Source organism: Microcaecilia unicolor, chromosome 9 (genome assembly GCF_901765095.1).
Source record: "Microcaecilia unicolor chromosome 9, aMicUni1.1, whole genome shotgun sequence".
NCBI classification, from domain to species: domain Eukaryota; kingdom Metazoa; phylum Chordata; class Amphibia; order Gymnophiona; family Siphonopidae; genus Microcaecilia; species Microcaecilia unicolor.
Genome location: NC_044039.1, coordinates 5,583,912 through 5,599,032, shown reverse-complemented (window position 1 = coordinate 5,599,032; position 15,121 = coordinate 5,583,912). Strand labels below are relative to the sequence as shown.

General features: G+C 44.1%; 1 protein-coding gene across 1 annotated transcript in view; it reads left to right on the top strand.

Annotated features, from left to right (window-relative positions):
* Positions 1-15,121, top strand: part of VWF (von Willebrand factor) — a 235,651-nt gene that overhangs the window by 155,209 nt on the left and 65,321 nt on the right. The window contains exon 41 of the mRNA XM_030215570.1: positions 8,693-8,797. Coding sequence (XP_030071430.1) covers positions 8,693-8,797 — 105 coding nt within the window. The remainder of the gene's footprint in view (positions 1-8,692; positions 8,798-15,121) is intronic.

Here is a 15,121-nt window from a genome sequence, read left to right as displayed (position 1 = left end):
GTAGCACATGTGAGTTTATCTTGTAGGGCAGACTGGATGGACCATGCAGGTCTTTTTCTGCCGTCATTTACTATGTTACTATGTTTTGAATAATGAAGTGTCATCCTAGCTTCAACAGTGCCTCCCTTCCTACATCTTTTGAGTGTAAATGAAGGACTCGGGTCCTCCTTTCTCTAAAAGATTCTCAACCTGACCTAAGCCCAATGTCTCCTTCCTCCACATGTATATGTTTCCCCTCCCCAATCTGATCTCCCTGTAATGGTAAGTGATGGCTGGAGAGATCCAAACACCCCTCTTATTGCAAAGAACAAAGTGGCTGGCTTGAATCTCTTGTCTGCACCTTCCGATGTTCTTGGCAGATGAATGATTACTAGCTGGGGAATGGAGGAGGCAGGGGGTTGTTTTGGGCATGGCGTGCCCTTTCTTGCCACTCTGGGAGGGTGTGGAAGTTGTTTGTGCCTTGGAGGGCCTTCTTTTCCACTCTGGAGAGGTTGCTGAAAGGACTTTGAGCTGTCTCTCTTTTTTTTTTTTTTTTAACTCTTGGAGATGTGCAGAAGCATTAGATGAACATAGAGTAGCCATACTGGGTCAGACCAATGGGCCATCTAAGCCCAGTGTCCTGTTTTCCAAACAGTGGCCAAGCAAGGTCACAAGTACCTGGCGGAATCCCAAATCGTGGCAACATTCCATGCTACAAATTCAAGGTGCTCGCGTAAAAGTTTAACTAGAACTCTTGAAGCATAGTTAACTGTTTGCGTTGGCTAGTAGGATATTACAAATCGTGTTGTTTAACATGATTGGCAGTGCCAGGACAAGGATGTCGGTGCCTTGCAGCATACAGCAGGAAGTGCATCCCCTGACCACAGCCCCACTCTTCCCCTTACCCTGCACACCAGCACCCAGAGCACAGCCCCGTCATCCCACCCTAGTTGCAGCTCTGGTAATAACCTAGAACATAAGAGCAGCCATACTGGGTCAGACCAATGGTCCATCTAGCCCCATTGGCCATCTATATTAATGAGCTGCTTTGCATATTTTGCTGGTGATGCCACTCATTACCATTTTTTGTACCAAAGAACACATGAATTGTGCACTGACAGAGTTAACCAGTCATTAAATATGACATGTGCATTAACATAGATAAACATGTGTACGAACACTTCAGCAGTGTTGAATGATGGACTATGTATGTTATCAATGTTATACAAATGACCTGACTTAGATTACAAGTCCAAATGCACTACTGGATCTAACCATGAAGACTGAACCTAGAATGTGCTCCCTATTTAATCCTTTCTAACTCATTCCTCTTTCTTCCCTTCTCTATACATTCTCCCATACTCAACATTACGCCATTCCCAATATGCACCCTCCTCCTTTCCCCCTACCTTTACTTTCCTCCTTTCATGTTCATCTTGCCTATCCATACCTAATCGACCACCTCTTTACTCATCAGTTTATAGCTGCATCCACCCTATGCTACTTTGTTTACCTGATATAATATGTAAGCCGCATTGAGCCTGCTATTGAGGGGGAAAGTGCGGGGTATAAGCATTACAAAGAAATAAATGTGCCTATAATGCGCAGATAGTTCTGAAACTCGACTTTATGCCTGTGGCTACCATGACTCCAAAGAGTTGCTGGAACACCTCTGCCATATGAAAGTACATGTGTGCTTTCGGGGGGACTGAAAACCTACTACAAGCCATTGAGAATCTACCTACCTTATACCCTGTGGCACTTTCCTCCCCAGTGTAGACTTTTGAACTGTACATGTGACACTCTACTGGTGTTGACTTTGCCTCCTTCATTTAGCGTTGTCGACCTAGACATCACTAAAGATCCTCAGGAGCTCAGTCAAGATCGGGAGGCGGGGCTGGTGGTTGGGAGGTGGGGATAGTGCTGGGAAGACTTATATGGTCTGTGCCAGAGCCGGTGGTGGGAAGCGGGACTGGTGGTTGGGAGGCGGGGATAGTGCTGGACAGACTTGTACGGTCTGTGCCAGAGCCGGTGGTTGGGAGGCGGGGCTGGTGGTTGGGAGGCGGGGATAGTGCTGGGCAGACTTATACGGTCTGTGCCCTGAAGAGCACAGGTACAAATCAAAGTAGGGTATACACAAAAAGCAGCAAATATGAGTTATCTTGTTGGGCAGGCTGGATGGACCGTGCAGGTCTTTTTCTGCCGTCATCTACTATGTTACTATGTAAAAGCTGTTTTCCCTGATATTGTGATGATGAACTGTAAGCTCACATGTCAGATATGGGAGGGGGGGGGGGGGGGAAGGTGTGGTTCAATTAATCTTTAATATGCCCTGAGCCTTTTTGTCTCAGACTGAAAGAGGGGAGACATAAATTACTTCGGTGCTGTTCAATACCTTTGTTTACGTGGAAGTTTGCGTAACAAATTCTACACGCCGCATTACAAATTCCTACAGCACCTGTTTTCCAGTTTTACCAAACAGACACATCGTCTCATCATTTTGTTCATTATGTATAAGTAGTACTTGAAAAAAGGGAGAGGCAGAGCTGAAATTCCTCTTTTAAAAAATCCTTTTCGGTTGTGGTTTCCTATTCCTGTAGCTTAATTATCATTTTTTTTTTTTTTTTTTACTTTTTGTGCGTGTATTTCTTGCCCAATCTTTTATGTAATGTTGTCTTGGAGATAAACATTGTATGACAACACATTGGAACGTTTATTGGCCTTGAACTGCACCTACCGTACTGCCGGAGTTGGGGTAGGACTGCAGCGTTTCAGTCCTGGAGAGAATGGGGGCTCTCTGTTCTGTTCTGGCACTTCCCTATGGGAGCAGCAGGAAAATGATATGTTTCTTATTGTGGTACAAGAGTTTTCCAACCATGTAGGTCACTTCTCTGAATTTCATGTCAAAAATGGGTCGAGAATAGAGGTCCCTCACCGTTCAAAACTGAGCGAGGAAAATTGCTAATCATATACCCTGTGAATCTCTTCAGATTCTTGTAAATTACAGCATGAGAAAAGTTTAAATTCTTTCCTAAAAGCCTTGTTGGTTAATCCAACAGGACAACAGTAGCATGGGCTCATCACTGTGGTTCTCAATCCTCTGGGTAAGAGATTCTGTTTTATTGTTGTCACATATCTTACCCTCTAGGGAGTCTGGATTGCACTCTATTTGAGTTCAGTTGCACTGAGAGTCGATGTATTTAAAATTTAAATGCTATGCAATTCTAATTCATAGGTGTGAGAGTTAGAAGGGGATTGTGCTGTAATTAAAAGAGCCCTGGCTGTCTTTTCACTCAGTTTAATTCCATATATCACAGAATATTCTACATTACATTACAGAAACATTGCTACTAGTTGTAACTACATATCCTATATAATAATTCTCACCTCCAACGTTCCATGCTTGGGACCGTGGGTCCCTGGCTGCAAGTGGTCTGCGAGGCAGACACGCAGGACGTCACTGACGTCAACACAGCTGATTGCAAGGCAAGGGGAGGAGTAGGGAAACACGTGCAGCGTGTTTCCCTACTCCTCCTACTGCCTCGGAATCAGCTGTCACCCCCCCGCGCTATGGCCCCCTCGAAACCCACCCCCTCCCGCGAACCTGTCGACCCCCCCCCGCCAGAACGCCGAAAACTGCCGCCGCCGTTGTTGTGCTACCTTCCCTTCCCGTAGGTTGTTCAATCATCTTCTTAGAAAGTTTAACTCCGTGCGTCTGACGTCAGACGCACGGAGTTAAACTTTCTAAGAAGATGATTGAACAACCTACGGGAAGGGAAGGGAAGGTAGCACAACAACGGCGGCGACAGTGACGGCAGTTTTCGGCGTTCCGGGGTGGGGGGGGGATCGACAGGTTCGCGGGAGGGGGTGGGTTCGAGGGGGCCGTAGCACGGGGGGGGGGGGGGGATTGCCTGCCTAAGGCCCGTTTCATTGCCTACAGAAACGGGCCTTTTTTACTAGTGTCAAATAACACCTGTGCAAAGGCGACCAAGTAATTCTTCTCCAATTCGATATATCGGTGGCATTCGATTTGGTTGACCACACATTTCTATTCGAACGCCTGGACCAGATACGAATAACAGGGTCTGTGATCAAATAGTTCAGTGAATTTCTTTCAAATCGAAGCTATTCTGTCAAGCAAAAGAAACAGCTTTCCAACTATGGTTAGCACCTGGGCTCTGACCAATAAACTGAAATTGAATGTGCAAAAAAAACCAAGGTCCTGTGGTTCCGAAATCAGGGAGTTGAGGTCCCATCATCAATGTCCAATGGTCAAAGCTTTGCGGTCGAGTCTGAAACCAGAGTACTAGGGGTCTTGCTTGATATCTTCACTCTCCTTCTCTTCCCATGTTAACCAGCTATGGAAGAAATCACTATTCAAAATGAGACAGCTACGTCTAGTCAGATCATTCTTCAACCAAAAAGTCTTTGCACTACTAGTCCAAACGTTAGTCCTACCTCACTTGGATTTCTGTAATGTTCTATTTCATGGTATTAAGTGTCAATATCAGAAAAAAAAATGCAAATCATACAGAATACAGCTGCTAGACTAATATACATATTGAGTAGATATACTACTGTTTAAACTCATCTTAACAAACTGCACTGGCTTCCCATAGCAGACAGACTGAGGTTCAAAGCTGCTTGTTTAGTTTTTCAAATCTTACAGGGTTTCACCTCTGAACTGCTGACTAAAACCACTTTGCTACGTTTGGTCCAGTCTAACAGATTGAAAAAAACAATTGATGCTAGTGTCACCGTTTCAAAAGACAATTCGAAATCAGAAGATTTTCAGCTTTCTATTCCCTGTATTTGAAGTTAAAATATGGAACTCTCTGCCTATTCCCATCAGAACAGAAAACAGCTACCTCAGCTTCAGGAAGAGACTAAAAACCTTTCTCTGCTTCATAACAATCCATTGACTTTTACCTCCCTAGTATCATCCATTATTCTTTCCTATGTTGTTTTTGGTCTCATGCATTACACCAATGGTCTCTAATTGTTCTCATACCTCATACTAACATTATCGACTTTTGTCTCACCTAGATGGTAAACTGCACTGAACCCTGGAAAGGGGATGTTAGCGGTATATAAGAATTGATTTCATTTGAATAAGGAGGTAGAGATTAGAGTACCGGGCTGACAACCAGGCTCCTGTTGCATCTCCTTTTGATCTTGAACACTTAACCCTCCATTGCCTCAGGTACAAATGTGAAAGACTAGTCCATAAATTGGCAACTTAGTCTGTGCACATGGCATCAAGATTCTATTAGATAATACTGGCGTAAGGTTGGCATTGGCTTGCTCAAGAAAAACACCAAGTGATGCATACACTTTATAGTATTTTATAAACTCCACACCTAACTAGGAGACAATACCCATCCATGCTCCACCCACACGTATGACCCCCTTGCAGTTAGGCACTTAGTCCAGTGTTTCCCAATCTTTTTGTGGCTGTGCCCCATGACAGAAGCCAAATAAATTTGTGTGAATCCCAGCAAGTTCTGAATGATACTCCTATGGGGGGTCTCACTAAAGTTGTGACCCCAAAGGCAGGATTTATGACCCCATTTGGGGTTCCAACCCACAGTTTAGGCACTACTTTAGGAACACAGTCTGGTCCATATAGGCCCCTAACTGTCACTTTGATGGTGCCTTTGACACATGTATGTGGCGCCTACCTCTAGGCAAAAAAACAAAGTAGTAGGGTGTCAGATGACATTTCCAACAGAGTTAGATTACAATAGGTCATCATATCATATCATATCATTTGAATTTATTTGACGTTCTTGCACATCAAGCTTTTAACATGCACATGATTGTACATATTGATTTTAATTATTTTTGGATTATCACTGACAAGATTCTGTTCCTCATTCATTTTATTATATTCTATTTTACATTGCTTCTATGTTTTTATAATTCAATCATTTATTACATTATGGTATGTACGTTAATTTATGTGTGGTCTGGATTTATAATTATATCTCTGTGCTTTCATGTTAGACCCCTGAGGCAGGCGCTTGTGCGCCGAAACACGGCCCGTGTAGGGTCTCTTTCATAATAAAGGACGGCTATTATCTCTCTCTTGAAGGCCCAGTGTTGCTTTTTTTTGCCCGTGATTTCCAACAGAGGACCAGGGAGTCATAGAGCCAAATCATAAAAAGTTTATTAAATGGAGGATACTTCTGAGACTCGATATGGAGCCATGTTTCGGCATAGCCACCTGCGGGAGGAGTCTGGATAGATGTAACTTCTAATGTGTCTGAACATCAAACGTGGAGCTGGAAAAGTTCCCAATATATAGAACGGGTTACCTCCAGTCACGAGATCCAAGTAACCCGTTCTCAGGGGCCTCTGTTCTATATATTGGGAGACTTTCCAGCTCTGTGTTGGATGTTCAGAGCTCTGCGTGATGCTTGCAATTTTCTGAGCAGGTTGTTTTCTAAAATGGCTGCTTCCACTGTGCATGCTGGCAAACCTGTCCTTAGACATATTTTACAAAAGGTTCCACTTCAGCAGAGCCTTTTTGCAAAATACTGGAGAATGGTGAATGTCCCAACCTGGACATTCCAAACCCTACCTCACCATTTTGTGAAAAAAAGGGATGTCATATTATTCCTTGCCCTATACAGCTATCCTGTTTCACATAAAGACATGGACGTCACTCTGGGCATTCCTAATGGAATTAGACCTGAATTTTACAGTGCTTCATGCTCAGACGTGGAGGCCATACTGGCTGCCCTTGTGGGGCAGGTGGGCTGCAATCCCTGCCTGGGGTACTGGGTTCTGATGTGGTTGTAGTTAAGCAGAGAGTGTAGTGGATCTGTTGAAGTGATTCTCTACTTTGAATAGGGTTAACCAACTGCCACGTGAAAGGAACTGTTCATGTTTCCTGTGTAGGAACCTCAAGATACCCCTGTGGAGCAGACAAGACAATCCAGGCCAATCAAGACAGGGGTTTCTTAGACAAGATTCTTTATTGCAAAGTAAGCAGAAAGTATAGACTTCACAGGTAGTTAATGCTCAAGTAACTTGATCCAAAAAAAAGAAAAGAAAATAGCAGAACATTCTTTCCAATAAGGTCTCATTTAAAGACTCAGAATGCCAAACTGTAATCCAATTTTACAGTCAGTTGGATTTCATAAACCTTTTCATTGCGCATGTGGCCTCCTCTCCTCACTCCTTGCAGTTGGCCCCACTGCTTTAGCTTAACTTCAGCAGCAGAGGAAACCATCTAACTTTAAACGGATACACTATCCCCCGATTCTATATATGTCGGCCATATTTGTGCACCCAAATTTGTGCGCACGCCCGAGATGCGCATGCAATTTAATCGAGTAACAAACCCTTAACTATCAGTAATTGGGTGCTAACAACTAATTATTGACGTTAATTGCCACTCGTTACAATTTACGCACACATTTGGCTGCACACTATTCTATAAGGCATGGCGCCTAACTCTACTAGGGCGTATCCCCAAAGGGGGTGTGGCCCTGGGCATATCAGGGGCATTCTGAAAAGTTGTGTGCGTAGTTATAGAATACTGCCTCAGAACGCCTAACGTTATAGAATTGCGGTTATTGCTGATTTTTTTTTTCTGGCGCCGAATTTTGAGCACCATTTATAAAACCCCCTCCTATCTGCTGATCACTTGATGGATCCTCCTTTTAGATGTGGTTTCTCAATGGCTGTTCATATACTCCCGGCTTCTGTATAGGGCACCCAAATTTGGTCACGGTACAGTAAGTACCTATATATAATATGTAAACCGCTTTGATTGTAACCACAGAAAGGCAGTATATCAAGTCCCATCCCCCAGTGTAGTTCTATTGAGCTGCCTCCCCAGAATAGACCACCCGTTATTAATTTTGACTGGCATTACACTGGAATAGAGACCCAGAAGGTTCCTCCAGCAACGGCATAGGAAGGCACATTTGACATCTTTCTACAGACAGAAAACGTGGCTTTGCGGGTGGTCACATGGTCATCCATACACATACAGTTGATGGCAAGAATCTGAAATTTCTGGAACAGGCCAGCTCTGACTCTCAGGTGTCACCTCCTTGGCAATCAGCAGTAACTTCATCTCCAAGACACCGCAAAAGCTTATTGAAATTAAGAAATTTTCAGACCAATTTTCAAACTATCAGTAGCAGGTTCCGACCTTGAAAGATCTTTTGTATAAATCCATCCCCCTCCCCCCCCCCCCGACTCCATAAAGTTGCTGACTGACCTGAATTTATGTGTTTGAGTTGGGTGAAAGCAGAGGAAAACGTTGTATGAAGAGCAGCAGGATTCAGCTGTTCTCTATATAACTCAAACACAAAAATACGGAGGAGTGGCCTAGTGGTTTGAGCACCGGTCTTGCTATCCAGAGGTGGCCAGTTCAAATCCCACTGCTGCTCCTTGTGATCTTGGTCAAGTCATCTAAGCCTCCATTACCTAAGGTACAAAATTAGATAGTGAGCCCTCTGGGGACAGGGAAATTTCCACTGTACCTGAATATAACTCACCTTGTGTTACCTACTGAAAACATGTGAGCAAAATCTAAGTAAATTTTCTACGTTCTCCATATAAATGATACATTTCTATAAGGGCCACTGAATACAGATCTAACTTTAGAGGACTATTTTGTCTGTATAAACTTATGCATCCAGCCCACCGCTATTACTAACTTTTGCTGATACCTCATTTTCATTTATCATTGCAGTCTGTGATCTGATTACGTGTGATTTGCCTCCAGTTCCGAACTGCAAGGATGGACTTGTTCTTATCTTGACAAATCCCGGTGAATGCAAACCAAATTACACCTGTGGTAAGTTTCTTTCTTCGTCTTGGGCAATATGTGAGCTCCTAGGATATAGACCAGGGGTGGGCAACCACGGCCCTTGAGGGTTACAACCCTGTCGGGTTTTCAAGATTTCCACAATGAATATGCATGAGATTCATCTGCATTCTTTAGAAGCAGTACATGCAAATCAATCTCATATATATCCTTTGTGGAAATCGTGAAAGCCCTCGATGACCATGGTTGCCCACCCCTGATATAGACCAACTCTAGTCATTTCTAGTGCGCGTTTCCTTCTGATAGACTTTGCATTGGAAGTTATTTCATTACCTTGTCATTTTTGCATGGTCTGTGCGGAGCACTTGCTGGTTCATGTATTAACCGAAAGAATGCACAGCATCAGATTTTACCTTTAGGCTGAGATTTAGCCTTATAATTCCCCAAATAATGTGAAGTTTACTTCCTCTACTTGTTTAGAATTATTGAATGCTCTTTATCCCCTAGGAGGGAACATATATCCCCTTCTGGGAGATGTAGTCTTCCTCAGAGTACTACTACTACTACTACTATTTAGCATTTCTATAGCGCTACAAGGCGTACGCAGTGCTGCACAAACATAGAAGAAAGACAGTCCCTGCTCAAAGAGCTATGTAATAAAAGTGAGCCAAGTATAGGACAATCAAGCCATTGTGACATCACTGATGAGGTTGGCTCTTATTGGTGGCCTGAGGCATTATGACATCACAATATTAGCTCTGGTTACAAGAGACTACTACTACTACTACTATTTATCACTTCTATAGCACTACAAGGCGTACGCAGCGCTGCACAAACATAGAAGAAAGACAGTCCCTGCTCAAAGAGCTTACAATCTAATAGACAATAAATAAATAAATAAATAAATAAATAAATAAATAAATAAATAAAGTAAGCAAATCAAATCAATTAATGTGAGCGGGAAGGAAGAGAGGAGGGTAGGTGGAGGCGAGTGGTTACAAGTGGTTACGAGTCAAAAGCAATGTTAAAGAGGTGGGCTTTCAGTCTAGATTTAAAGGTGGCCAAGGATGGGGCAAGACGTAGGGGCTCAGGAAGTTTATTCCAGGCGTAGGGTGCAGCGAGACAGAAGGCGCGAAGTCTGGAGTTGGCAGTAGTGGCGAAGGGAACAGATAAGAAGGATTTATCCATGGAGCGGAGTGCACGGGAAGGGGTGTAGGGAAGGACGAGTGTGGAGAGATACTGGGGAGCAGCAGAGTGAGTACATTTATAGGTGAGTAGAAGAAGTTTGAACAGGATGCGAAAATGGATAGGGTGCCAGTGAAGGGTCTCAAGGAGAGGGGTAGTATGAGTAAAGCGACCCTTGCGGAAGATGAGACGGGCAGCAGAGTTTTGAACCGACTGGAGAGGGGAGAGGTGACTAAGTGGGAGGCCAGCAAGAAGCAGATTGCAGTAGACTAAGCGAGAGGTGACAAGGGTGTGGATGAGGGTTTTGGTAGAGTGCTCGGAAAGGAAGGGGCGGATTTTACGGATGTTGTAAAGAAAGAAACGACAGGTCTTGGCAATCTGCTGGACCAAGCTACATATAGTAACGTATGTTCTTCAAAAGGGAAACATGGAAGAATTACAATTACAATTTCTCTTCTAGTCTGAAAATACTGTAAAATTCTATGTGGATTTCAATATAAGAAAACTAGGCAGATCCTAGGAAGAGCAATTATAGCAGTAGTAATACTTTCAGTACTTCAACTGTAAATATTTATTACGTAGGGCCTTTCAAAATACTGTAACAGATCATTTTTAAATAATCTAATTTGGTCTTAAAGTGAATTCCAAATTGCAACTGTTCGTTGAGCATAACACGATGAGAAAATTCTCTTGGGTTGAGGAAAATGCAGTGTATTTCATAGTGCCTTCTGGGAAGCATATTATAGATGATATATAAAGGGGAGCCCTTCCAGATATTATGTTGAATATCTTTGTACGTAGTTTAAGTAGTACGCATACGTCTGTGGGTAACCAGTGAAGCTGTATAAACAGCGGAGTGACTCTCTCATATCTACGCGTAGAATAGATCAATCTGTCATATTCTGAATTGTTTGCAATTTTTTGAGAATTGCTTTTTCAAATTGGGATTTATTAACCACCTTTATGAAGAGATTCACCCAAGGTGGTGTACAGTAAGTACAGTTTAACATCAAACTTAACAATAATTTTGTTAACAGCGTAACAATTGTAAAATGTACAAGTATAAACATAAATACAATGAAAGAGGAAAACTTGAAAACAGCAAATTGAAACCTAATAATAAGACTACCATGAAACAGGGTGAAAAATATACACATTTAACAGCACTGAAATTCAAATAACAGAGATATAATACAATCCTGCTTATAATCGAAATAGGAAAACGCCTATATTGTGACCCAAATCGGGAGATAGACGTTTATCTCACAAAAACAAATAAAGCGGTATAATCAAAAGATGAATTTGGACGTTTTCAACTGCACTCCGTCGCGGATGCGGACAAAGTTGATGGGGGCGTGTCAAAGGCGTGGTGAAGGCGGAACTGGGGCGTGGTTATCGGGCGATCAGAGATGGGACCTACGAATCCTGGCCCCTCCCATGAATAAATGTCTTGCAGTTATTCGTTTTTGAGCTGGGCGCTTTCGGTTTCCATTATCGCTGAAAAACAAAAACGCCCAGCTCAAAAAAAGATAAACGTCCATGTTTTTCAAAAATACGCTTCGGTCTGCCCCTTCACGGACCCGTTCTCGGAGATAAACGCCCATGGAGATAGACGTTTCCGTTCGATTATGCCCCTTAATGTCAGCATAATGCTAATTAAATATCTAATAAGCACACAATTAGAACATTCAAATAAGAAACATAGAAACACCCTGTTTCTGTCGCTTAGCTGAGCGGCTGTTCTCTCCTTCTTCTTCCTGTGAGTCGGGGCACTGACGGGGGTGCTTGAGAGGAGGAGCGTTTGGCGTGTGCCTGCTCTTTTGCTGTTGAGCGGCTCCGCCTTCCCGGCATCGACTCGGCCGGGGATCGCCGGCTTCTCTGGCATCATCTGTTCAATGGGGGCGGTCCCGACTTGCCTTACTGGTTCCGGTTGCTGTGGGGAAACGGGAGCCTTCGCTCCGGTCAGCATGGGCGGTGTGGTTGCTGGGCCCGATGGCATCCTGGGCCCCGCCTTTTCCGAGTGCAATCCGTTGAACTGCTCTTCGCTCGTCGATCGCTGCAGCTGGACCGTTGGGCCTTTGGGTCCTGCGTTTCCTGGTTGCTGTGTCTGACATCCGGCGAGCTGGTGTGGCCGGCTGATGGTCAGCTTTCGCCTTCCCCTGCTGCAGCTCTCGTCACTCGCTTGGAGAGTCCTGGCCTTCACATCATCGGTGTTTGTACCGGCGGACTCGGAGATTCAGCCCCTTCCTGTGATTCATCCTCACACCTGCAGTCCTTTCCATCCTCAGCTTTGCGGACCATCTCTCTCTCCCTATTTCTCTGTCTCTTCCTCTCCCTTCTTCCTCTGAGCCTTTCCCTATATCTATTTATTTATTGCACTTGTATCCCACGTTTTCCCACCTATTTGCAGGCTCAATGTGGCCTACAAAGACCTGTTATATTACCATATTGATATTGTAATTGTTTCTTCAGTTCTTTGTAAGCCGCTTGGAGGCTGCTTTCAGTGGTATAAAGCGGGGTATAAATGTTCTGAATAAATAAATAAGTAAATAAATAGAATTATGACGGCAGATAAGGGCCAAATGGCCCCTCCAGTCTGCCGTTCCTCAGTAACCACTAACTCTTTCTTTTCTACAATACAGCTTACCATATAGCTGAGGGGCCAAATGCAGATATATAGATGGAGACAACCTATTTATGAGAAGCTACATAAACTAAATGACCTGTGGGGTATAATTTTATAAGAAGGCGCCTCCCAGAGGGCACATGATAGGTGCAAATTCTGTAAAGGAAAGTCGGTGCTACATTCCATTATAGAAAACTAGTAAAAAAGGCCCGTTTCCGAAACCAATGAAACGGGCGCTAGCATGTGGTTTTTTTTTGTGTGTGTGTGTATGTGTCACAGAGTTATTTTTTTGTGTGTGTGTGTGTGTGTGAGGGTGCGGTGTGTGTGCAGGTTGTTGATGGAGGTGGTGCGTCGGTGTGCGGTTGTTTCGTTAGTTTGGCAGCCAGTCTCCAGCGATTCCTAGGCAGGGAAGGAGTACTCCTCCCCCTTCCTTGGTCGCTGTTTGCTGCTGGCTGGGTCGCGGGTAATCCTTCCAGCTGGGCCGCAGCTTGTCCTGTTCGCCCACGTCCCAGATGGTGACGGGCACGTTGTTTTCCGGCTCCTCTGACTCCATGTCAAGCGATCCCAAATATAGTCTGTGCTATAGGCCCACTGGCACTCTTCAGTACTGGCATTAGGCATTTAAAAATTCCCCTCCCCCCAGTCTATTTTTGCACATACCCACAGCAGGAATATTCTTCTCTCGTTCCAGCGGTGGTTCTGTGCTCTCCGTGCTGCCCAGATAATGAGCCATTCTGCTGGGGAATGCTCCTCCCTTATTGTCACGTAGTTTCCTCTGATTGGTCCGTCTTACGTTGCCTAGTGTTGCCTGGGAACGGTGTTGTGATGGTCCTTTGTGTTTCAGAATGTTGAGTGTGTTTTTTCTGATTGGTCCGTCATGCGAGGGCGGGGCAGAGAGACATGGTCAGTGTTGTGGCTTCACCACCATGAATCCATGAACCCTTCAGTGAGTGACTGAGTGACTTCAGAACGTTGTCTTCAGAATGTTGAGGGTGAGTTTTATTATAGTCGATTAGTGTAACTGGGTAGATACGTGCAGATGTGCTAAGGCTCAAGCACTTAAGCCAGCCATAGAGTTGACATACATATGTGCACTGTGCTCAAAGTCCAGGCCATGTGCATGCCCACCTGCAAACGGCATGCTAGTGGAGGAGTAGCCCAATGGTTAGAGCAGTGGCCTGGGGAACTGGGTTCAATTCCTGCTGTGGTTCCTTGTGACCCTGGGCAAGTCACCTAACCCCTCCACTGCTCCACATACAAAACTTAGATTGTGAGCCCACCAGTGACAGAACAAGTACCTGTGTATAATATGCAAACTGCATAAAGGTGGTATATCAAATCCATGAGCCTTTACCCTCTATTGGGTGATATGCTTGTAGTACTCTTGGGAGAATACTGTGCTGTGCAGGGAGGGTGGCTGGAAATATAGGTGGATGAGGTGTGTATGTGTATGTGTGTGCGTGCTCAATGGGGTGGAGGTCTACATTAAAGTGCATGGGAAATGGGGGTGGCGGGGGTATGTTTTATGCCCGAGGGAGATGCCAGGTCTTAGAATTCTGCGCAAAAGAATTACAAATAAAATGTGCAGAATTTTCAGGTTTATTTGCGCAGAACTCCCCCTGAAGTAATGTAGTTACAGGCACACATTTGGGATTTATTTTATTTATTTATTTTTGTTACATTTGTACCCTGTGCTTTCCTACTCATGGCAGGCTCAATGCGGCAGGCAGTGGAGGGTTAAGTGACTTGCCCAGAGTCACAAGGAGCTGCCTGTGCTGGGAATTGAACTCAGTTCCTCAGGACCAAAGTCCACCACCCTAACCACTAGGCCACTCCTCCACTATCTGCATATATGCTGTTCACGCTTTCCAAAAATACTAGGACTAGGGGGCATGCGATGAAGCTACAATGTAGTAAATTTAAAACAAATTGGAGAAAATGTTTCTTCACTCAACGTGAACTTAAACTCTGGAATTCGTTGCCAGAGAATGTGGTAAAGGCGGTTAGCTTAGCGGAGTTAAAAAAAAAGGTTTGGACGGCTTCCTAAAGGAAAAGTCCATAGACAGTTATTAAATGGACTTGGGGAAAATCCACTATTTCTGGGATAAGCAGTATAAAATGTTTTGTACATTTTTGGGATCTTGCCGGGTATCTGTGACCTGGATTAGCCACTGTTAGAAACAGGATGCTGGGCTCGATGGACCTTTGGTCTTTCCCAGTATGGCAATACTTATGTACTTATTCTAATAATTTATTCAAGCAGAAAACATGTAAATGTTAACGCCTGCTTTATACAAATCCCCCCATAGAGACCAGTTGTTCCAGCTGTGCATTCGTGTTAAGGAGTAGGATAAACAGCTTCATTTCTGAAAGGCTATAGGAGTTTCTGGGAATGCTTCTAGAACTCCAAACGACCTTCAACAAAGGCGTAAAAGGTTGAACCCTGATGGAAACAGGGTTGCAGGAAAGAGGATGGTAGAAGAGCAGCTGGTGTCAGGTAGAAGTCTGGCATTTAAAGAGACCGCTGCAGCGGGCAGATCTAC